The sequence below is a fragment of the Camelus dromedarius genome, chromosome 6 (genome assembly GCF_036321535.1).
Source record: "Camelus dromedarius isolate mCamDro1 chromosome 6, mCamDro1.pat, whole genome shotgun sequence".
Lineage (NCBI taxonomy): Eukaryota > Metazoa > Chordata > Mammalia > Artiodactyla > Camelidae > Camelus > Camelus dromedarius.
In genome coordinates, this window is record NC_087441.1 from 26,742,101 (window position 1) to 26,767,681 (window position 25,581).

Below are 25,581 nucleotides of genomic sequence, written 5' to 3' on the forward strand. Positions count from 1 at the left end.
AATCCTCCGTCATTCAATGATAAATGGGACTTAGAAAAGTGCTAATTCAATTTTAAATATAATCAAAATAGCAATACGTACACAAGGGATACTGACAAGAAAATACTGGGTTTTGTCATGAAGCTTTGAAATCACTTAAGGAGATGCCAAACATGTGACTGGTGTGGTGTCTGGCTTGGAGGCTGCTTTACTTGGACTTTGTTTCCTGCCAACTTTCTGCAACCTAAACTTAGGTATTTAAATTTGGTATGTGTCGTGTTTCTGGATGTCCACTGAGCTCTGTCCATCATGTTTCTTCCTACTTATTTGCCTTTTCTGATGAAAACGTGTGAGCAGTGGTAGTGTTTAAACAGTCTTTGTGACTGTGTATTCCTAGGCTGAAGCCAAGGACTCTCATCTAAAGAATTCCTTCTCACAGAGCACAGGTTCCCTGTCCAGCTACTCACCTGGCATCTGGTAAGAGTAAGGAGTCTGGCCTGGCTGTGGGGTGGAGAACCCTGGGCTGTAACTGAGACACCCACTCTGCAACGGGGACTGGGTCTGTGAAAGTCCGCTCTCTGTCTTGATGCCTGGTAACATCACACCCAGATCTGTTTGGAAAACGCATGTGCAAACCGTTTCATTAGTAAAATGACCTTCCTTCTGAGTCATAACTTCTAGTAGAACATACAACTCCTACGAGCGAGCAGGATTACCTGCTTATAAACCAAAAAGGAGAAGAGAGAAGACGGGAAATACCGTAAGTGGGCAGGCTGTAGGGCTGTCCCGTCTGTGAGTAGGCGGTGTAGACGGCTGGCTGCTGCATCCCCGAATACTGAGTCTGGCCTGCATACGCAGACATTGTTTGAGCTGCTGGTGTAGAAAGAATGTGTGGATAGGGCCTAAATATCAGAAAAATAGCATTACTGTGGCAACAAAGACTGCATTTTAATTCAGACAGCTTAGCTTCAGCGAAACCTGATAACAGCCAGGAAGTAATCCTTCTTCTTTATCCACACTATCATTTCAACCGTATAGAAATGAACAAGAGTCTGAATGTCAGCAGCCCAGGCTCTGCTACAAACCCATTTAGTGACCTTGGACAATTTCAACTCCTTAAGTCTACACCTCACCTGTCAAAAGAAAACTGCCTTAGGTATGATACCTAAAGTCTTGTCCAGGTCTGTAATTCTTGTTTACATCAGAAACAGTATTTCAAATTGATATGCTGATGGGAGAAGTGGAGCCCAGGCCAATTAATTAGTACACTCATGAGCATATTAACGGTCATCACGTGCGACTCGATGCTAAGGGATGACTACAAAAGTTGTCAAAACCCCTACCAAGAATTCTCTACAAAGAATTCTTATTTTAAAAAGAAAAGAAAAGAAAAGAAAAAAAGTAGGCAGCTTCACCAAAAGAAAGGAGTGCCAATTCCTTCACCATGACACATCTCACAGAATGTTCCAAAATGGATATCTAACCCTCAGCCTATGTTTAAGGATAGACACTCTCACTTGCTGCAGAAAACAACTTTTCAACGTGCATGACCAGGGATCCAAAATCTTGACATATCTGGCTGATGGCAACCAAATTCAGATATACACCCAATATAGCTAAACGTGCGATTTCTACCCTCGTCCTCAATAAGTTGACTATGTTAGTTATCAAAACAATAGCTTTGCTTTTCAAAAATATGTTTATTAGAACTTGAAATGCATTAAAATATTATAATGAGGGAACAAATGATGAAGTGATGATATTTGTATAAAATGTAATCTTCTGAGATTTTCTTTCCCCTAGTCAGCATTTCTGAATCTTCATTAAAATGGAATCAATGCATTCTGGTTTGAGCTCGATGCCTTCCTCAAAGTAGACAAATATCTAGCATTAAAGGAACTGCCCTGACAAAAGTAAGTGTATCTTTATTCCTAGATGTGTGAAGGGCATTTATCAATATGTCTAACCTAGCTAACTAAGGTATCCAAGTATCTATTCAACTAGCTATAACATTTATATACATATATTTATATCCCCACTTAAAGCTGTTATATTGTGTAGATACGATGAATCACGATAATCCCGGAAAACTATTCTAACGAATTTGAAAGACTGCTGAGCACTTACTTGGAGGGATACAGCTGTGGGGAATACTGATGCGCTGACCTGGGGCTGTAGCCGCTGCTTGTTATTACTGTAAGACACAAAATCAGTGCAAAAAAGGTTGCTTCACACTTTCATGAGAGTGTAAAACATTAATTTAAACAAACTACTATGTTAAAGATAGGTTTCTAAGAACTCATTCATCTTCTAAACAGAAACAGATGCCTACACATTTTCTCCTAATTAAACTGTTTCACATTTGTACTAGGAGTACAAGATGGACTCTTCCCACAAGCCATCCCCTTCGTAATTCCTCCATTTTCTCAAATCGGTAGCAAGCTCTTGTGTATTAATATGCTAAGAATAAACATCTTTGATTATAGGTAATTAAACTTCCATGATATAAAGATAACTGTTTTAATTTGCAAACTTGATGTTTCAAATTCCAAGTATGATGACAAGATATTGCTCTTCCTCCATATTCATTCGAATAGAAATACAATGAAAATGAAGAAAAATGTGAGGTTCCAACCTTCATTTTCAAATTCTAAAATGCTATCCTTTTCTATGTCCTTTCATTTAATCAATCAGAGGAGTAGTTAAAAATACAGAGTCCAAAATGTTCTAGTAATAATTGGAATATACACAGAAAGCAAGGGTGATACTGTAACATTTAAAAAAATACATAAATGCAAGATACAGCGGCAATCAAATTTACAAATATATTTTAAATAATCAGAGATGGTATTATTTTTGAGAAGAATTTAAAGGTGAAGGTCAGGTCCTATTAACATCTCAGCCAAACATGCAGTCCCAAACTGGAATATATCCAAAAATTTGGAAGTTTCTCTTTCCTTTAACCATCTGCCTTGACTAAGACAGATGTATTGCAAATATATGGACTCTAAAGTGTTAAGGCAGTCCCCTCAGAGCCAATCCATACTGGGCAAGCACACAGAGTGTCTTTATTAGACCATCTGCTGTTCATTCACTTTTCAAAAAGATTAAAGTAGTACACAATGCAGCCCTGGAATTAGTTTAGTCTAATCAATCATAGTTATACTTCAAAGTACCACGTCCTTTCTAAGTTGTTCATAATAATTCTGGAGCCAAGCTTTTAGCATTGTAAAAGTGACAAATAGGTTTAGGTTGCTAACTATTTTATGAAACATGATATATTTCTATATCCAAATGCTATTAAGTACCCTTATGATCTATTGTTTCATAAACACATAGAATTTAATGTATTTAAAATGCTATTTGGACTGGAAGCTCTGGGTATAGAGAATACATTAAAGTTTTCATAGCAATTGTGCAGAAAGTACACTTTTAAGAATATTATGAATCAATTTTGAAAGTCATTGAATATAACTAGAGGTGTTATGTTCTAAATATTTTCAGCAACCAAAGTTTGAGCAAACTTGCTATGTCTGATTAACCAATGAACCATTAATTTTCTACTTATTTATTAAAAACATGAAGAATGTTTAAAACTTTAAAATCAACTCAGTGAGGACAGTTTTTTTTAAAAAATCACACTTTGGACATTAAATATATGTTACATAATAGCAACAGTATATTCCACAGGAAATTCAGTCTCATTCATTAATTCACAGTAGCAAATACTCTGCTTAAGAGAAATATAGTTAAGTAAGGCTTAACTCCAGATTTACTGTCTCTTATTTATAAAGCATCATGTGGCACACTCAAATCTTGGACTATACTCATCAGTTATTCTCAGGATTGTGAAACATAAGGCTTTCTAAAGAGACATCAAATAATGAAAAGAAACACTCACTATAGCTGTTTTTATTGAATTAGCCAAAGAGCAAAATTATTTCAGAAGAAACCCTCAGATAAATGAACACAATTCTGAATATATAAGATGCTTCTCCCCTTTAATGAATGAATGTAGACATCATTAGAATAATGTACCCATAAAAGAATAAAGGTTCAAACTTAAAAATTTCATATTAATGTCTGTATGTTCATCTTCCAAGTAGAATACAAGACCTTTGACTCAGAAAACTAAGATGTTCACATAAAACTTAAGAGTTTACGCTTCTTAACTAAAATGTGTATATTTTATTGTAATCAATAAATCTGTAGACAACTGAAAACAACATTGGATTAAAGTGAGCTGAGATTATGCTGATCAAAGTAAAGACTGTTTCTACACAGAGCAGCCTAATCTCCAGTGTAATTTCTAGAATACCATGCACAAATTTAGGAGACATTCTTTTTATTCCCCATTGTCATTTAATTAATCAAGAGGTGTTATGCAAAGCATTCATTATACACCTTCACATCTGCATACAAAATAAGCAAAAGTGCTTATCTTCAAAAAGTCTTGAAAATTAATTAAAACACCTTTTTAATGAATATACCAAGTTCTCATAGGGTGCTGTCAAGCAATTTTAAGGTTTTACTCTTCTTATTTTAAGACTTTAGATCAATGGCTCTCAATGAGATGAGAGATGAGGCATGAGGGGAGGGGGTGGGTGGAAATTTTGCCAGCCAGGGGACATTTAAATGCCTGGAGACATTTTCGGTTGTCACAACTGAGGAATGCTATTGTCAGCTTTGGCTGGATGCCAGGGATGCTGCTAAACACCTTACGATGCAGAGAACAGCTCCCCCACAACAAGAAATTAGCCAAGTTTTAAACAGTGGTGCTGCTGAGAATCTGTCCAATTAAATCTGGTCCATGATGTTGGAATTGTTCTATATCTGAGTTGCCTAATACGGAAGCCACTAAAAAACCCACACACATCTATTAAATACTTGAAGTGTGACTGATGTAATTAGATAAAACATTTTTGCTTTTACCAAATATTAGTTAATTAGACTAAATAGCCATCTATGGCCAGTGGCTACTTACATTGGACAGCACAGCCCTGGATAATTCTTAACACTGGGAAACTATTTGTAAATAGAATATGAGCAAATTTCAGACAGCATGATGGTTAACACCTACTTCTTTTTCCATCTTTATATTTTCCAATGGGGTATTAGAGAAAGGACTCCTGGACTGACCGGGTCATCACTCCAGACTCATTTACACCAGTGATCCCCAGTGAGGCCCTGACCGTGTGGCCTTAACAACCTTTACCTTCTCTGTGCCTAGGTGTACTTGCTCATAAAATGGATCGGAGGTCTCCGAAATGCCTTCTGGAGCTAGCATCCCGTAATTTTCTCATTCAACTTTCATTAACTTGTGGTATACTATTTAAGTATGTCAGCAAATACTTAATTTCATTCCTATCCTTAAAAACTGTGATCATATGCATTTACTTTGAAGAAAGTTCACAACAGTTACGGTGAGTAATACGAATGTTAAAGCAAGTGGGTACCTATTATCTCCTGGGAGGCAAGCGAATCATCAAAAAGGATGTGAATTAGGACATATGTGTCTGTATACAAAGTGTCTAAGTTACTACTTCTTTCTGTTTGGAGCACTAATATTTATGTGAATACATGGCAGCTGCTTCCAATCATTGCAAACCAATGAAACGGGATCATCTGTATCTATAAAAATCAAATATATGCTACAAGGACATTCTACTCAAAGATTTACCTCAACTCTTTTTACCTGAGAGGCATACCCACATGAAATCCTTGTATATGAGAACACGAATAAATATCAAATGTATCGGAGGAGAATAACAGAACTGAGATTTAATTATCACAAATACTTCTCTGGGTTCAATGTTCATCTTTCTGCTAAACAAATTCCTCCTCAGGTTAAAGAAAAAAATCCTTTCATCAGATAATAAAACAAACAAAATATTATAACTTAAAAAAAAAAAACCTTTAAGTCAACTTAATGCATGTCCTTCGCTGCCACCTGGGAGTTATCAGGTCCTTCTATTTAAAAAGGATTGATGTTTAAAGACATGCTATTGTTCTCTCTGAAGCATCTGAGTGAAAGTGGTGCTCTCAGAGGCTGGGTTCTAATGCAACCAGCATGTGCTCTCCCTCAGCCCATTAACCTTTAATACTTGTCACTCAGCTGCTTACACAGGAGGATTTTTTTTTTCAACCCAGAGAGGAAACAAGGTTATTTAGGAGGAATCAAACGGATAGTTTTACATCTCGAATGTTGCCGAAAAGGCAGTTTTTATGTCATTTAAATGGCGAGTTGAAGGAACAAAGTCAACTATTACAACCTGATTATTAAATTAAGCACGTATAAAAAAACTATGAAAGAAGCCTGCTCTGCTTCTTCCTAATAAGAAGGTCGTGGGTCTGTTTTGCTGTCAACTAAAGATGCAGCAAAACGATTCCGAACATCACTTCTAAAAATACACAGTTTAAAGACAGTTAATTTTCCAAAAGGTGAATTTATTGCTGAATTAATAAAAATCCAGATTCCAACAGCTTTGGTGTTTATGCCACTTATTCGCGAGGAGAATGACATGTACCCCCATGTGCATGTAACAACGCACGAGCTTAAGGCTTTACCTGACCCAGTAAAAGTGTCAAGCGCTCCATCTCCAGTCGTGGTTGTGGTTTCACTGCTGTTCAAAGGCTCTGTTTTGACTGCAAGGAGAGACACTACATAGAAGAATAAGTACATGTGAGTTTTATTTCTAAATTCATACCAAAGATGCTGACTGCTCTACTAGTGGTCTTTCTAGCTACCATGGGCATGCAAGAGAAAACCTGAGAGGTTGATGAGGAGAGGTTTGTTAATTTAGCTTCTACGTGGACATGCATTTACAGAGGATTCAATCTAAAAATCCCCTGCCTACGCTGGTGTGCTTGAGTCTGGCTTTTAAAGGCAGTCAGCCTTATGAAGTGAAACAGCAGTACATGAATTTGCATTTTTAACTCACCTAAGCACACTCTGATATAATCAAAAGGCAGAAAGAAGGACTCATCGGCCAGTCTTTAGCACATTTAATCCAAATCATAACAAAGAGATTTACTGCTTACATTTTATTCTTCCCAAGAGGACGTTAAAAGAAAAAAAGACTGCTTAAGAGTACAATGAAGGCATATGCAAATACAGAAACCATGGGTATATTCATATGATGGGTGAAAAATGAGTCATTCAATCAATTTCTGCTCTACGCAAAGCTGAAGAGCCACACGGTGCTGGACTTCCTATTTTAATGGTATAACAATTTTTAATACATTATGGAGACAAGCATAGAATAAGAGAAGGTTTCTACCGCAGGAAGTATATCTTCTGAAAACTCCTTCATATATTACTTCTCCTCTGAGGTGGTATATTTTGGCAAAATCCTCACTTGGCACCGATGTGGCCTGGTACACATTACTGTCATTCTTAGATGTAAGGAGTTTGGCTGGGGCAGTGAAAAAGCCACTACCCATTTTGTCACACCATATTTTCCCCTTGTGGGCAAGGCTCTGATACATGAATCACAGCAGCGAGGGAATAAACTAAATTATTTTCTACTTAACACCTCTTATGTTTCCTGGTCATAAATGGAATGATATAGTTAAAAAACTCAGAAGCAAGCAGAAACCTATAATGAACAAAGCTGACGACTAAACCAACCACGGACAAATGTGGCAAAAAGAATAGAGGGGTCAAGAGCAGAGCGTGCCCAACAACCAGGCAAGGCAGCAACGTCATTCTGTTAGAAAAGCAATTAATGATGGAGAAACATGCACTAATGATTATGTTCCCTTTCCACATCAAGAGAATCGGCCAGACCCTCCCTCTGTGAGCTCTGGGGCTCATTTACTATCCGTGATTTAATAACGTTGTGATGATTTGCTGGAAGGTTCAGAGTAGAAGTGTAACGGCTGGAAAGAGGACGTAAAGACACTTGGATTACTTCTCCCAGCAAGAGGGGAATTTAAGATTGACCTAGTGTTCAACAGCAGCAATAGTCTGAGGAGTCGGGTCTAATTATTTGTATGATGATAAATGATGAATTGGTGGTTATTACTCGTAGTTACTAATACTTGATAGGAGTCCATATTATGACTGTAGCTGACCACTGATTATATTTACACTGCAAAATTATTTACTACTGCACAACTATTTATCAAATGTTTACTATGTGCTGGGCTACTCACATTTAGTTAATCCTTAAAAGAACCCGACTGATACGAACAACTATATCCTTTTTTTTTTCATTTTTTTAAACTGAAGTATAGTCAGTTTACAATGTTGTTTCAATTTCTGGTATACAGCACAATAGTTCAGTCATACATATATATACATATATTTGTTTCATATTCTTTTTCATTATAGGTTACTATAAGAAATTGAATATAGTTCCATATGCTATATAGCAGAAACTTCTTGTTTATCTATCTTACATGCAGTAGTTAGTATATACCTTTTTTATACACTGAAAAGGAAACTGAAGTTCAGGTGGGATGAGGAACCTGGATAAATTCCACCACAGGATGTGACAGAACTAAGATTTGAACCCAGGTTTTTTGTTCTAACATCCATGATCTCTCCACCATAACACGCTGCCTTCACGTATGAAAACGGGTGATGGTCATGACACTGACTCTTCACAAAGGCTCAGAGATTGAAAGAATGGGATTATCTCCTTGACAGAGTAAAGGAACACTTTATTAAAGATGAAAACTGAAAAATCAGGAAACAGGCTACTAAAGTATTTTCTCCCTTTTTTCCTCATGAAATATTTTGAAAGACAACAAGAAGTAGCAAATCTGAAAGCAGGTGATAAGAGCACACACTCCAAAGGCACTTGACACGTTCCAGGCACGGCTGCTGCGCTTTGTGAGATCTTAACTCATTTATTCCCCACAATGATCATAAGAGATGAATAATATCATCATCTTCATTTTTCAGCTGAGGAAACTGAGGCACAAGGAGACTAAATAATATGCCTATAGTCACACAGCTTTTAAGAGCTAGAATTTGAGACCAGGTGGTACAGTTTCAGAATCCAAACTCTAAATCATACTGCCTCAGAGGCAGCACTAAGTAACCAAGGACTCCCTGCGTCTGAACAGAGATGATCCAGAGGAGCGTTTAGAAAGGTGTAAAAGGTACCCTCTGTGGTGCAGTGTCCACTTTTGACTTTCGACACGTGACAAAAAAGAATCGTTCAGAGCCTCCAGCAAAACTAAGGCAAGACAGTTTTTTTGAATTTCCAAACTCTAATAGTGTCTAAATTCAATTGATCAATACTAATGATAATATATACGTCGCTTGTGAATTGGGGAGAGGGGGGCAGAATGTCTATAAAACTAGTCGAGAAGCCAGACATGAGGATTAGTCCCGTTACTTTGGATCCCAGCTTTGAGATTTGATTTTAAAACCTTGGTGTTGATTATAATCTCAATTTGAAAGTTTCAGGTGGTCAAAAGGAGAAGGAAAAAAAGCCAGAGGGTTTGTGGTTGCATTCATTATCCCGGAGTCATCTCTCATTAAAATTTTAACGGTCTGCATTTAGTCAAAGACAGACAAAGAAGGGTCATTTAACTGAGAAAAGGCATCCTTAGAAAGCATATAAAGGGAAGTAAACATATCAGGCTGTGTTCAGTGTACTAAAAAGCATGCATTTAAAAGTAATAATTAAATGGAAGCTAACATTTGGGGGAATTGGTGCAAATTAATGCAAATTTATTTTTCATATGCACGTAAGAGTAGAACAAAAGGGAAGGGGGGATTAATTATGGTGCTACAGAAAATAGGTTTGCACGAGGTGAGCATCAACAAACATCTCTTGAGCTCCAAGTAAGATGCAGAGTTCTTCTGAGTTGATTTTTATAGAGAAAGAAAGTAATATTAGGTAATAATAATTTTTTTTCAGGAAAAGAAAACTCAGAGAAGTGAAATTAGCTGATTTATTAAAAAGATGTTAAAATACAAAGAAGTATTTATAACAGCATAATACTTACACTAATTACCTGCTTTATAAATATTAATACAAATGTGCTTAATATTTATAAAACATGTAACTAGTAATACAAATGTACTTAATATTTACAAAATAGGCAATTAGTATAAACATTATGATAATTACAAAGTTTGAAAAAATGGAAGTCATTTCTACTAAAAGTCCGAATATATTTGAAATGTATTCCATTTTCTTTGGTCTTGTGTTTGTTTCCACACTTTAAATGAGACATACCATATACTTTTCCAGTGGCAGGAAATTTTTTTCATTTAGTACGTGCAAGGCACTACTGGAAAGATATTTATCAACAAAGCAAATCCAGTTTTACACATCTCACTATTTCCTAAAATTTGTAAAAACCTCATTCCAAATGATTATGTGTATATGTTCACTCTCATGTTCAAATGTATTTTTTAACTGTATTTTACTTTTCTTAAATTAACACAGAGGTTAAACAGAGCTTTTTACTTATTTTTAGGACAGTGTCCAGTATCATTACATGCTATAAAGTGGAAAGAAAAACCTTCTATAGGAGAAAAGCATCACATTTTTCAACAAAATTCAAACTTACAAAATAAACATCATGATTTCAAAAGCAGTGATCATATCTTAATGTCTTAGCCTAATGAGTTTTTTGGTTTTATTCTTCTATATGCTCAAAATAAGTAATTTATCTCCCTAAAGATGGGATGAAATAACTATACACATATAGCACTTTGTACAAAACCATTACTTTAAGAAACAATTACAGTCAGACTCCCTCCACACTAGTGATCCACTTGCAACTTAGGTGTTTTTTTCATAAAGCCAAATAGTTAAAAAAAAAAACGGAAAAGTAATTTTATTATATTGATACAATTGGATTTTATTTTTAACTTTTAAAAATAATTGATATCTACAGACTAAAGCAAGATTGTAATGTGATTATTGTCAGGTGTCAGCTATGGCTACTAAATCCTGATTTTCACTCTTCACATCCTAACCTTCACCTATAGCCTCATATACATATTTCCAAAGCAAATTTAACCTCGTCTCTTCAGATTATCTTTAGAATTCAAGTACAACATTAATGTATACTAATTGTTTCTAGAGGAAGTCTGTGTTATCATAACCCAATGTTCATGTTCATTTGTTGCAATATTGGGCTTAACTCTTGAGAGAGAAGGTAATCCAAGTAATTTACGTATTACATTTCATCTTCAGAAATCTGTTTAAACTGGTGTCCACTTAAAAGACTACGTATGTAATTCCAAATACACGCCTTTCTGAACCACAAAATCTTACATAGCCTTGTCTGACAGCTTAGGTTCTACAAAGAATTTTAGGAGGAGTTAGATGAAGAAGGACCCAATTTATAACACAGCAGGGAAGAAAGAAGCATTGCCTACCCAGTTTTAATAATTGGTACAGCCTGACTTATGTTTCTCTACCTCAATTTTTTCACTCCAAAACCTATGAACACCAAATGTCTTTTATTTCTAAATATCCAGACAGTATTTAGTTTTGTAAAATAATTTGAAGCTTCTAATTTATGGCTTTCATGCCAAACAGAAAATCTAAAAAGAACAGAGCCACAACAGTAGGAGGCTCTATTGCACAAACACATACTATTCAGAAGCAAATTCATTCCATGTGAGTCAATCATCTACACATTAAAAATTCTGGGAGATTCTTTTCCATGATCTATAGATTTCAAATATAGAGAATATCATAAACCTGATCAGAATGTCTGATCTTGGGTCCCCCAAATGCTCTCTTTGAAGTACTTTCTTAATCTCCATGTAGAATCAAGTATTCCCTCCCTCTGCTGTGCACCCACCTTGAACACATTATGTACTCATTATTTTCTTTTCTGTTTCCCTCTGCTAGACTTTTGGTCCCTTGATGGCCAGTATCATGTTCTATAGGTCATTGGATTCCTATTTCTTAGCACAGAGCCTGGCATATAATAGGAACTTGATACATTTTAAGTGAGAAAATGAAAGTTCACTTTCAGACCCTATCCTAAGCATTCCCAATAAATCTAAGTATTTTTGTATATAAAGTATAGCTAATCACGTATCTTGACACCATTAGGAAAATCAGAATCTTACTCCTATATCTGGAGGTAACTTTTCACCTGACTGCCGTGCATTTACATGCATATATGTACATATACATGAAGTAAGTGTACACATGAAGTAGCATATATGAATTTGTATCAGTGGTTAGCAAACTACACCTCAAGTGTTAAGTCTCCCCACGGCCCATTTCTGTATAGCCCATGAGCTAAGAATGGCTTACAGTTTTTAATAGTTGGAAAACATCAAAAAAGGGTAATTTTATGAAATTCAAATTTCAGGGTCCAGACATCAAGTTTTATTTGAATATGATCCAGCTCATTTGTTTACATATTGTCTATGGCTGCTTTTGTGCAATGAAAGCAGAAATGAATCATTACAACAGGGACCATATGGCCTGCAACGCTGAAACTATTTACTATCTGACCCTTCACAGAAAATGTCTGTTGACTACTGATCTATATGTTAAGGTATGATTGTATTTATTCTATTTTTATTGATAGTTCTACATTTTAACAATTTTACAAGTGATAAAAATTTAAAGGAAAATCTAGGTTCCAAAATAAACCTGCAGATGTAATTCTATAATTAGGATTAAGGTGACGAGACGTTTTAAGTTACTTTAAAGAATAATGTAATATATTTAAACAGCACCAAGGTAGTATGGTAAGATATTAAGGCAATATTATAAACTCATTCGTATTAGTAAAAACTATTAAAATTATCTTTTTGGAAATCTCAAAATTAATGGAAAGATCTTGAAAAGCCACTAAATCAGCTTTTGCTTTTTGTTTTATTACAATAATTTAAAAAAGTGATCCAATTCCAACAATGAAACCCAGAATTATAAATAAAATAGTTTACTCTTAATGGGAAACACTGTGCACCAAATGCTTAGTTTGTCTTATAAACACATGGCATAAAGAGTCATTAAAATTTATTAAATATTTCATACCATTATGCCACTGAGACTATCTCATTAATAAAACTATACTTAACATTTTGTTCCTAAAAGTTTGCCTCTATGGCCAGCTTACATGTTCTAAATGCAGAATTTATCTGACCAAACACTGGAGAGTCTTTTAACATACTGCATGTTTATATTTTTCTTTAAAAAATGTTGCTTAATTATTATTGATTTATTAATTAAGGAAGAAGAAATATATTGGTTTATATTACCAAGAAATTTACATACATTATATAATTTAAAACAAAAGCCTTGCCAGAGGCTTTTGCCAGCCTCCTTTTATAGAAAGGAATTACAGCTCAGAGAGGTTAAGTAACTTGTCTAAGATGACACAGCTAGTAAATACAGTGCCAAGCTTCAGAACTATGGTCCTCCTGACCCAGAAGTCCTTGTTTTTCCCACAGGATCACACAACTTACAACATTAATACTAAAAACCAGGAAAAACTAATGTTTAACCCTTAGAAAAATGTTTCTGTTTGAGATTAGATGTAAATGACTAAATACTGATTTTATATATCCACTATTGTAAAGTTGCCTGTATTACATTAATACTTCAGAACAGAACAACAGCCAGTGAACTAAGAATGTTTTTTACATCTTAAATGTTTAAAAAAGAAAAGAAATTAGAATATTTTGTGACATATGATAATTACATGAAATTTAAATTTTAGGGCACCTGACCACGTTCATTCATTTATGTATTGCCTATGGCTGCTTTTGAGCGTAGATAAAACAGAAGCAGCACAGCCTACAAAGCCTAAAATAGTTCCTGTTTGGCCTTTTACAGAAAAAGACCCTTGAGTTAGAATTCGGAAGAACAAAATTCTGGCAACATATTTTTTAGGTATGAAAAAGTATATTTTAAGAATGGAGTTGAAAAAAATGAAACTAAAACTATAAAATTTAACAAATGGGCAACGGAGTACTCTTCATTTGCCGATCATATATTCTAATTTAATCTAAACACCGCAAGGTCCAGCCAGTCTGTGCCTATTTGAACTGCTTGCTTGTAATGCACTTTTCTAATAGGTCCTGAGCTCTTCTTTTTAATCCTAGAATTGGGTGGTTCCACAGTAGTGTTATGTGGTTTTGTTTTAATATTTAAATTTTGATAGCATGTTAACTTCTGGTTTAGAAGAAAGTTTATTTATATTATATGTATATAATATATGAATGTGGTTAATACCTATAGTTCAAACACTTTAAGAGACTTTGTAATTTTAAATGTATAGCTTTCATCACTAGTAATTATTTTAAATGATGGGCTTTTAAATGTTACTGTTACTTTAAGTATTTTAATTGGGTTATTTATCAAAGTCTGTAAAATATGAAAGATCCTTTTGCCACTTTACACATTTAATTTAAATTATGGCAGGCCATAGGCTATGGAGATTGAGTGTGTATATACGGGCACGATCTGCTTCTACTGCTCTTACTGATGTGACAATTGGGCTGAATTAACCACTTAATAAACTAATAAGTAATTAGAAAAATAATAGATGTACCTATTTGTGCAATATTATGAAAAATCCAAGAATACTACTGATCTAAGATTAGAATACTAGTTGATTAAAAAAAACATAGTCAACTGTTATCAATAAACACATAAAGGCATGTTCATGTCTCCATTTTCTTTACAAGTACTGAACACGGAGAAGGGAGTGCACACAGAAATAGCAAAGAGAGCAAATCAGAAGGGCAAACCGACACACCCAAACACATGCAGTGTACCATCATCTCTCATACTTGTTGCGGAGGAGGGGGTGTTGCAACTCAGCAACCAGTCTGCAGTGTTTAAAACAGTCATGTTGTCCCCTGAGAACAGGAACAGCATAAGGGTTCATTGTCTGAATGCCCACTCGGTGTACGAGAATAGTCTTCAATGCTTGTGCTGGTTTCTGACCCTTTTGCCAAAATTACAACTGCATGGTATGACTTTCACATTTTAGTTTATCAGGTCTGTTTTAGTGCAGTTAAATATATATACGTGTTGATTAGTAAACTTCAAAGTCTGATTCCAGAGTGCAAGGGGCTTTTAAAAATCGTATTATTTGTATCCAAGTTAAGGTTTAAATATAAATGTTCTTACCCCACATTATCACCAAACAATCTTATAAAATTTGCAATCCTGCAATTAATTGGCTGAAATTATAGATGCATGTTTAGAGACAAATAAACACTATAAACAGGGAAAATGTTAATCTACAAAGAGTTTTGTGTAAAACATTATTAAATACAGGCAAGTTGCAATCCACACAACTTTACAAAGAGAATTTCAGATTTCACAGTTATTCTGAAATAAGTGGAAAGAGGTGTATCAGTTTTGTAAATATTGAAAAATTCAAAGAAAATATGATGTGGCAAATGCTGATTTTTAATAATAGGAATAGCTTATAAATTAAAATAATTTTCAAATAATTTTTCACTCATTGACTAAAACAATCTACAAAACTTCAAAATTGTGAATAATTTAAAATGCAGCTTATATACACATGTCTATGTATAAGCTTTCTAAATATACATATTCTGATGCAAAAATTGAATCATATTTTCTGACAGATTGAATGCATTTTATAAACACAGCAGGGCAGAATATTTGAAATAGCTATCACCACTGCCATATGCTGTGGCATAATCATGGGCTACTCAAATGAAAAGGTATCTGGGAAAAATTTCAACTCCTATTTTAAATTCATGTTAGGTATTTCTCTCTTTGAAAAGAAAATGCAGCAGATAAGGTCATTCATTTTTCTATTCCCAAAAACATTTTTAAAAAAAAACCATTTTAAAAAACAATTGAGGGGAGCCTTTCTCTTACAATTCAAAACAAAACCCAAAGCTAGTATAATTTCTTTTCCTTCTTTTTTTTTTTTTTAAAGATCAAAGTGTAAATCCTTTGGCCATATTTTCTACATTTTTAAAAATATTTACTAGGGCAAATACAAAAAGAAAGCCTTGCTTAAGATTCAAAATGTTGCTCAGGGCTATCTATTCTTTCTCAATGTTTTCAAGTATAGAAGAGGAGCAAAAATTTCAAGAAAATCAACAGAACAATAAACAATCCATTAACTATCTATTACTTGGGGGTAACACTGACTTACGTTATTGCTAATGAAATATTTACTTATTAGTAGCTCCCTAATGTGTGAAATTACAGCAAACACTGAAATGTGATTCTAGGTGTCTTCAGGGTTGTACACTTACCTCCTGTCCCATTTGTGGTGACTGATGTGCTGCTGAGATTAGTTTTCTCCAGTTTGGAGCTACCCGGAGTATCACCACCTCCAACCAGAGGATGAGGACTTGCTAGGTCCTGCATTTCCATAGACCTGTTAGAGCAGGAAGAAGCAGGGAGAAAACTGAAATTTCAGCAATGATTTCTTAATAAACTACATACATCATTCTACTGAGCATGTATGCGATCTCACAGTAATAGGAATTGAAACTTACAGCTAAGCCTTTTTGGTTGACCACATGAACGTGCCAGTCCATCAAAAATTAATAAGTAACACTTCATGGAAGTTAAGCCTCATAATTTGTTACTTGTAATAACCAGATAAAAACTCAGATTTACAGGAAGGAAGAGTAACAGAAAGATAAATTTATAGGTAAATAGAAAAGATTATCTTATTTTTCTCTTAATTCTTGAAAGACAGCCAACTGCACAACGTATAATACCGTATAGAAGGAAAATACATGACAACATCGCCACAAAGGAGGGATGCTGGAGGGCAATGGGGGAGAGATGAATAGACAGAGCATGGAGAATTTTTAGGACAGTGAAAGTACTCTGTATGATACTGTAAGGAGAGATATATGTCATTATACATTTGTCCAAACCCACAGAATATACAACACAAGAGTTAACCCTAAGGTAAACGATGGACTCCAGGGTATTATGATAGGTCAACGTGGGTTCGTCCTTGGTAACAAATGCACCATTCATGTGAGTGCGGCTGGTACTGAGGGAGCTTGTGCATGTGCGGGGCAGGGGGTAGGTGGAAACTCTCTGCACCTTCCTCTCAATTTTGTTATAAATGTGAAACTGCTCTAAAAAATAAAATCTTAGGAAAAAATCAAATCAAAATATTTGGTATACAAATAAAGCAATTGTTAGTGACAAATTTATATCTTTAAATGGTTATACAAGAAAAGGAAAAGAGTTTAAAATCTGTGATCTAAGTTGCCACCTTAAGAAACTAGAGAAAGAAAAGCAACTGAACCAAAAGTAAGTAGAAGGAAGGAAACAGTAAAGGCAGAAATTACTGACACAGAAAATCTATGAGTAAAGATGATTTAAAAATTCCAAAAATGATCATTAGAGATACCAAAGATATTAAATAAGGGAATATTATAAAACATTATGCCAAATAATTTAATAATTTAGATAAAACCAGATTTTCTTGAAAGACACAAACTATAAAAACTTATAAAAACTGTCCTATATCAATTAAAGACATTGAATTCATAACTAAACACACACACAAAAAAACCCTCCATGGCCATACGGTTTCATCAGTGAATGCCACAAACATCTAAGGAAAACTAGTAACAATCTTTTATAAATTCTTCCAGAAAAAAAAGAAAGTGAGGTAACATTTTTCACTCCATTGCATGAGACCAGAATTACCCTGATCCAAAACCTGCCAAAGGCAATTCCAAGAAAATTATGGATCTCTACTTCTCATGAACATAGATGAAAAAATAATTTAAAATATTATTAAATAAAATCCAGCAATAAAAAAGGTAATACATGATGCCCAGGTGTGTCTTATCCCAAAAATTCAAGGTTGAATTAACACTTGAAAATCAATAAACGTAATTCAATATATTAACAATATGCTTTCAATGGGTGTAAAAAGCATTTGACAATATCCATTACCCATTCATGATGCAACTCTTAGCAAACTAGGAAAAGAAGCATGTTCCTCCCATGTGATAAAAACCATTCTTAAGAAATCTACATTCTACATCTTACTTAACGATGAAACACTTAATTATTTCTAAGATCAGAACTAAGGCAAGGAAATCTGGTTTTCCCACTTCAATGCAACATTTTAATGGCACTCTTAGCCAGTGCAAGAAGACAAAAACAAATACATAAAAGGGGTGAAGCTTAGGGAGAAAAATTGTTAATTAACAGATAACATAATTGTTTATGTAAAAAATTTAGAGAAACCCATAAAAAAAAAAAAACCCTACCAGAGCTAATGAATGAATTTACCAAAATTACAAGTGAAAGGGCCTTGCCAATAGTAAGTAAAAACATGAACCAAAAATATCTGAAATTCCAGTCAATGCCTCTCTAATTCAAACACCGAACTCCCAAAACTGGCTGCTCAGAAAGTTGGAAGTCGGGCTATTCCCAGTCCCACTCCAGCTCAGCTCAACTCCAAGACGACTCTGAATGCTCTCTTTCACTGCCAGCTGGAGCAAAGGACTCTTTGGGAAATAAAACAAATACCATGCTCTGTCTCTACTGAGTTTTTGTATATAATGTTCAGAATGACTTCCTGAGTCATAAAAAGCAGCAGGAAAATATGACCCACAGTGGAGAGAAAATACAGTAAATAGAAGCAGACCTGTATATGACTTGAGTTTTGGAATTAGCAGACAATGATTTTAAAACTACTGTATATATGAAATAATTTATAGGAAAAGATACACACACAAGGTATATACATACAAGTATGCCACATACATAAATATAATCATATATGCCAGATATGCATGTTCTATATACATTTTATATTTTCACATAACACATATAATTATGCATATGACATGAAAATATTATATTTATATAATACTTGTTCTATATTGTACATAGAAAAATAAAACTCGAAAAATGAACCAAATAGAAATTCTAGAATGAAAATTATAATACATTAAATAAAAACATTCTTAGAGTGGACACTGACCCCCAAAATCAGTAAACCTGAAGTTGGGCCAATAGAAATTATCCAAACTGAAGCAGAAAGACCAAAAAATGGAGGAAAATATTGAATCAAGTATAAGTAACCTGGGGAATATTATCAGAAAGCAAGAAAGGGAATGAGACAAAATAATTTTGAAATAAATAATGGCCAAAATTTTTTCCAAATTTGATGAAAAGCATCAACTCATAGAGCCCTGAAACACAATAAATGAGAAAAAGAAAACTAAGCCTTAGGCATATTACAGTCAAATTCTTGGAATAAAGTAAACGCTTTATAGCAACCAGATAAAAAAGACATAAAGGAGACTGGTAGGACCCCCCAAAAGTATTATCTATAGCACGCTCCTGGTAACAGGCTTAATTACAGTAAACAATGAAAGCTGGTGATTTTATTTTCTCCGACTGAACCCACCCAACATAAAATGTTTCAACTGAACTGAACAAATGGATGATTGCTTATTACATGCAAAACACTGTCACAGGTGTTAGGATCGCTGACTGGGAAAACCATGGCCCTACCCTCATGGAGTTTATGATCTGCTTTCTAGCAGATCCTGTGCACTGAAAATAAAGTACATTAAGGCTGGGTGAAACAGACAGAAATCAGTGTGAACTTAGAGTCTGGGAAATTTTCTCAGAAGTTCTTAGCTGGGTTTTGATGATTTCAAAGGTGGGGTCCTGGGGGAAGCATCTGGTTGGTGGTATTACTGAAGCGGCAAGGTAACTAAACTACGTGCAAGATGAGGAAGCAAAGAAAATCAGTCAGAAATGAAAGGAAGGAGCCCGCACCACAGAGGAGCAAGAATATGTTGCTCTTGTGAAACGAAACAAAAATAGCCTTGGTAACTTACATTCCAGTTTCCAGAGAACCAAAATGCAATTATCTGATGGTTAAGTCCCCTTTGCTTGAATTTATTTTAGTGAGTTGATACTTGTTACAATTCATATTACAATTCACAGGGCCTTTAGAGAACAGACATGCATTTTGCTACAAACTATACAGCAAGAATATTTCTATACTTTATTTTGTATGTTTTTAAATTGATTCTTAAACTTCAGATTCTTTTTTAAATCTAGTTTATATAAATATAATATATAAAATATAAACTTTACCTTAGAGTTCAACACCAGAAAATGATGAAAAGATACCAGTTTTTACTGAGTACATATGCTTGGTACTTCAAATATATTCTCTCTGTTAATCTCTACCACACACTGATACGCAAATTATTTTCTATACTCTATAGGTGAGAAAACTGATGCTTAAAGAAGATATACAGCATGTCCCAGACCACGTGGGTATGAAATAGCAGCCCCAAGAATTTGAACTCATGTCTATTTGATGCCAGAGCCGAGGTTCCTTCTGTCACACACTGCATATTACCCATTTTTTAAAGTGACTAATTTTTTCACCCTGGGAAATCACAGTCAGGAATGAATAACCCTGCAATAAAACATTTTGAATTGTTTTCAAAAATTACTAAACTCAATGTAAGCTTCTACTCTGGCAAAACTACATTACCTTGTTTAAAGGGGACCACTTTTTTCCTTCCAAGATACCATTTTCAACCCCCTTTTTTGAAGTAGTCCTATGTCATTAGGCCATGTGAATACTAGCCTCTATTTGGACAATACAAAAAATGAACTTATCTATAAGCACAAAAACTCATTAAAAAGAAAAGAGAGAAGACTTTCAGGTCACAGGAAGCTGTTTGCTTGTTTTTTGTCTGTAATTCTTCTGTAGCATAGGCAGAATTTATTTCTAGCAGACTTAAGTATCCTCTTCAATCCCAAGGAAGAGCTCACTCTATATCTGTCATTTTAGAGTCTACAGTAACTCAGAAACCATGATTCCTTCTACACTGAGCCTGGTAATGAGTCAGAGCCTGTTTATTTACAGGGTGAGATTCCATCAATTCTTCATGACTCAAGAAATCCAAAAGCATCCTAGACATTCAAAGGCATTCACCCTCATGCCAGCTTTTCTCTTTACGTAAGTTGGACAGTATGTATGCATGGCTCTATGTCCCATGCTTTCATAGTCTACCTTAACTAGCCAGTTTCCATTTTGACCATCAGAATGTGTTTAAGGGCAACAGTTCAGGTATCTTCTTTGCTCATAGCTCCTTTTCTATGTAATATAAACCATTTCATTCTCCTTGGCTAGAAAATAAGAATAACAAAATCAGATTCTACTTAAATAACTGGAGTACAGGCTCCAATTAGGGCAAGGGTTATTTTCTCATTTTGTTCATTGTTTTTTTCCTCTACATTCAGAATTGTGCAGGGTACTTAGCGAGCGCTAAGGATGAACAATAAAATAGGGATGGGACAAATGGCAAATGCTGATGAACTGATTTGAGTTACTTGGAGTCAAGTGTACTCTGGTTCAGCAAACACTGCTTGAGTATCCATCATGTTCTAGGGACACTTCTAGGAATCCACAGAATATCTTCCAAGAGCGGGGAGGTGAGTGGGAGAGCAAGGCGACAGGTGGAGGGAGTGAGGATTAGGTCTCTGATGTGAATGTGTGTGGAAAGTTTCATAGCTGCATGCGCAGCATTAGATCTCCCAGGTGAGTGAGGTGCGTGTGCGTGTGTGTGAGCAGGTGCAAGGGGTGAGGAGGAAGATGCTCTGCATGGATACAGAAAACCACTGTGGAAGAAAAAAACACAATAAAGAGACTTGGTCAGCTTAGATCAGGTGAAAGTCGTGGGCATGTCACTCCAGGTACCAATTCCCATTCTCTGGGAGAAGCACATCAGGTAGCAACGGCAGGCCATCTTAAACCCACCCATTCCGTATCAGGAGCCAAGAAACCCTTGTCCCTGCTGCAGCCCTGAGCCAGTTTCTCCCCTGGCAGTTAGGCTAGGAGATGGAGATGCTCTCTGCCCCACGGTGCCTATGTCACTGATGAGGTGAACAGAGAGTCCCAGAAGAAGGCCCTCACTAACCCATTCCACCAGACCTCGTCAGAACTGGGCTCTGCTACAGAGAAAAGGTAATGTAGGCAGAGGACCCCTGACAATAAGGATCAGGGAAATGGGCCGTGGATAATGGGAACTGTTCTTGCAATTGGCCAGTGACCTCATGCCTGTCCCTGAGGCCAGCCTGAATGCTTGCAGTGCAAGTGACCTGCCTGCCAGAGTGACCTCAGGCCTTGCAGAAACAGCAAATAAAGCCCTGGACACACTGTTCTCTGGACACTTTTATAGTCCTTCCTTTCCAGGGCTTCCTTAAGCTCCAGTCCTGCAGCTCTGGCCCTCCCCTCACTATGAGTCTAACAGATTATTCAGATAAAACAGTCTCCCCACCCAAGAAATGTTAGTAAATATTTTTTAAATGGATCTGTAAAGCATTTCTCTAAATTTAGGCTTCCAAAGTACCTCCAACCTACATCGAAAACAAGGAGAAAAAACCCCAATGAATTCTCCAAGCATTATTTGAATAATACAGGACTCAAGTTTCTGCTAGATCAGTTACAAACCAAGGTTAATGAGGCAGGAAATTATTCCCCTCCAGCAAGCAGAAGAATAAAGCCATAAGGCCACAATCAAAACATCTACTGCCATTAATTATACCAAGAAATATACAGACTCTTTTTCTAAGGGAAAAACTCTACTAATAAGGATCAAACATTTTACTGGGTGAATGAATGAGCATTCTTCAATGCTAGAATGAATTTAAGAAAGGAAAGCATTAGCATAATGTACCAAATAAAGAAGGTTCTTTATGAAAATGATGGAATTTCGGAGTCTCGAGGGATTTTCAAAGTCCTCGAATGCAAAAATACCATTCTACGTGCAAGGCTGTGAGTGCAGCGTTAAGGGCCTGTACCACAGGCTGAAACCTGGGGTTTAAACTTCATCTCTACCCATTCACCAGTCACTGGGCGTTAGGCTCAAAAATGCAGGTAATGATACCCACTGGAGGGTTACTGAGTGAATTAAGAGCACACACAAATTGCACAGAATTTGGCACACAGTGTATCTTAAGTGTTAGTTCTTACTACAGTCACTTCTACAATACTGTCGATAAATGCCTGATTTGTCTGTTTGAAAATCTGCAGTATTAAGAAAATCATTCTAAGAGAGCCCATTTCATTTCAGTTCACTCTTATTATTAGTAAGTCTTTTATACATGCTTTCTATGCAACTTTGGTCCTAGAAGAAATTAACCCATTGACATGGTTCAAATATCAGAGAGGGATGTCCTGACTCAGAGCCTTTATAGATACAAAATACGGCAGAAATATTACAACTGTTACACTGGACCCATCGGTGTAGCCTGAAGAGGATACTAGCTTTGCTATCAGACACTTGACAGTATAAACATATGCTGAAACCCAGCCAACCAAACCCCTGTGATTTATCCCCTGTGATGCTTTAGAGCTCGGTTTTCTCTCAGCCACAACACAGGCAGCTGGCATTTGGAACCTCAGTGAACAGCTTTTCATGTGTCCTCCTTAAATGCTCTCTTGTCAGACTGAGCCCATTGTTTCAGCGTGTCCTCTTAGATTCTGATTCTGCCGTTCAATGTTTTCTTTCCCTGTGCCGTGACACCCATAAGCTTCCTTGGCGTGCACTCATTGCCAAATCACAGTAAACATGTGGCCCAGGCCAATGTCAAGGACAGGTCTTGCAGAGGGCTCTAGAGTTATACCTCTAGAGCTGTATCACTGGGAAATAGTCGTTGAGCAAATGGTAGTATTATCATTCAGTCTCTATTTTTCTATCTTTGCCTCATAAATATATCAAGAGCCTTTGAGACACGTTGTTGATGTCCGTAAGTACTAAGTATAATGCATGCCTTTGTTCCTTCTTTCTGGTATTGCTGTCACAGAAAAACCTCTGAGGCTATTCTGGTATGGCTTTTGCTTAGAGGACTTAGGCTGAATTCTCATGATCGTAGCCCTCTTTCTAATGATTTACATTTAATTATCTAAGAAGGTAATTTAATTTTTTTGAGATTGACTTAGAATGTAATTTTAGAATCAACAATCCACAAGAAGGGGGAGGGTATAGCTCAGTTGTAGAGCTGCTACTTAGCATGCACGAGGTCCTGGGTTCAATCCCCAGTACCTCTGTTTAAAACAAATAAACAAACAAAAAAATTAAATAAACCTAATTACCTCCCCCTACCCCAGGAAAAAAAAAAAGTCCATAAGAAGTTCACTGGTCTAAAGTTTACTCTATATCATCCAAAGAAACAATGACAAAACGATTTCTCAAGCAAATCTGATGCTGAAATACACAAGAGGCGTGTGCTTTATTAGATAATGCTATAGATCAGAAATCAGGAACACGAATCTAAGTCTACGGTCTACTACGTAGAAAAAGTTAATGGGCGTGTGTGTAGATGGTTTTCCAAATATCTTCTCAGGTTTACAAGGCTCTCTAAATAACACCTCGCGTCTTCCACAGACTGGCGTTATGTACTCTCTTCCTTTCTGTGCCAAGACATTCTGTATCTTTATGAGGTTACTCAACCCATTCACTTTGAACGCAAGGAAGTTAGCACCTGCCACGGGGGATCAGAATGTGAAATATGAGGAGGGAGCCCTGTGATAAGTGCCTGACCTTAGCAAAGAAAAATAAAACCTCTAAGAAAGCGATGAAGAAAATGCAATAATATACCGATATCCCAGCCAGAGTGCTGTGTGGCTCTTCACATAAGCAATTAAAGCTCCACTCCGCAGGAAGCAGGGGTTGAGGATGTGTGATCCACAGGACAGCAGTGCCAGGAGACGTCAGGGAACTCCCCCACTGCCCCATCCTGATGACCCCATAACATGATAGTCTCCATTAAAAAAAAAAAGTCAACCAGCCATCTTAGTGATAGGAACCTGGGGCCCATTCCTCATCTGACGTAATACTTTACAGAGCAGGTCCAAACACAATGCAGGGCCCTTGAAGTCAGCCGGAGCTCAGCACTCTGATCCATGCCAAAGAGCAAGATGAGAAATGGGGCTGGTATAAATATTCATTGGGAAGTTACAGCCAACCTCCTTGTGCTATGTGCTTAGTGCAACTCAAAACTGCTCCACCTGGTCCCTTCTGGCTCCCTCCTGTCTACCAGGGGCTGGCAGCTGGAAGGCAGGCTGAGCCTTACAGATCTTTTAATTTGCTGTAGCACCAGAGGGGCAGGCAGGAGGAATGACAATGCTTATGCTGGGATTCAATTACAGAGCTGTTTTTCTCCCAGGTGGGAGGCAACTTTTGACTGCAGAGAATTCAATGCTTCATCTGTTAAGGTCCTTTAGGAAATGATTGGTGGTTTGCAAAAGCTAGGGGTGTGGAATAATGCACTAAGGTCAGCCCTCAAGACAAAAAAATCTTGGCAAAAAATATCAAGCAAATCGAATGATATTTTGTTAGCCTCACGTGCAATCTTAACTTTTCTCTTGTTTTCCAAAGCAAAAACATTTCCTAACTTCCGCCCGGAAAATACAGATGGCTGCCCCTAAATTCTGAAAGAAATTGCTGTGTAGCCTATAAAACGTAGAATGTGCGAAGCTTTGAGATCACCGTCCCGTGAGTCTCACTGCCAAAAAGTTTTGTAAATACTGTATAAAGTGAGATGTGTTCCAACCACGAACATTTAAGGGGAACACATGATGCTGCGAATTTAAAGCACTGTACAGTTCCTAAAAGCTTGACAGAAATACCTA

At 36.2% G+C, this 25,581-nt stretch overlaps 1 protein-coding gene across 11 annotated transcripts in view; it reads right to left on the reverse strand.

Annotated features, from left to right (window-relative positions):
• The window catches only part of EYA4 (EYA transcriptional coactivator and phosphatase 4), a 243,609-nt gene that overhangs the window by 53,773 nt on the left and 164,255 nt on the right, over positions 1 to 25,581 (reverse strand). For 4 of the 11 annotated variants that reach the window (XM_031456357.2, XM_010988694.3, XM_031456359.2 and 1 more), the window contains exons 4-9: positions 16,178 to 16,302; positions 14,720 to 14,788; positions 6,547 to 6,639; positions 2,107 to 2,173; positions 739 to 881; positions 447 to 590 (exon numbers count right to left, since the gene is read on the reverse strand). In XM_031456357.2, the coding sequence (XP_031312217.1) occupies positions 447 to 590; positions 739 to 881; positions 2,107 to 2,173; positions 6,547 to 6,639; positions 14,720 to 14,788; positions 16,178 to 16,302 (641 nt within the window). Of the gene's footprint in view, positions 1 to 446; positions 591 to 738; positions 882 to 2,106; positions 2,174 to 6,546; positions 6,640 to 14,719; positions 14,789 to 16,177; positions 16,303 to 25,581 lie in introns of those variants that run through there. The other 7 variants (XM_031456362.2, XM_031456360.2, XM_031456361.2 and 4 more) reach the window with 3 other exon arrangements.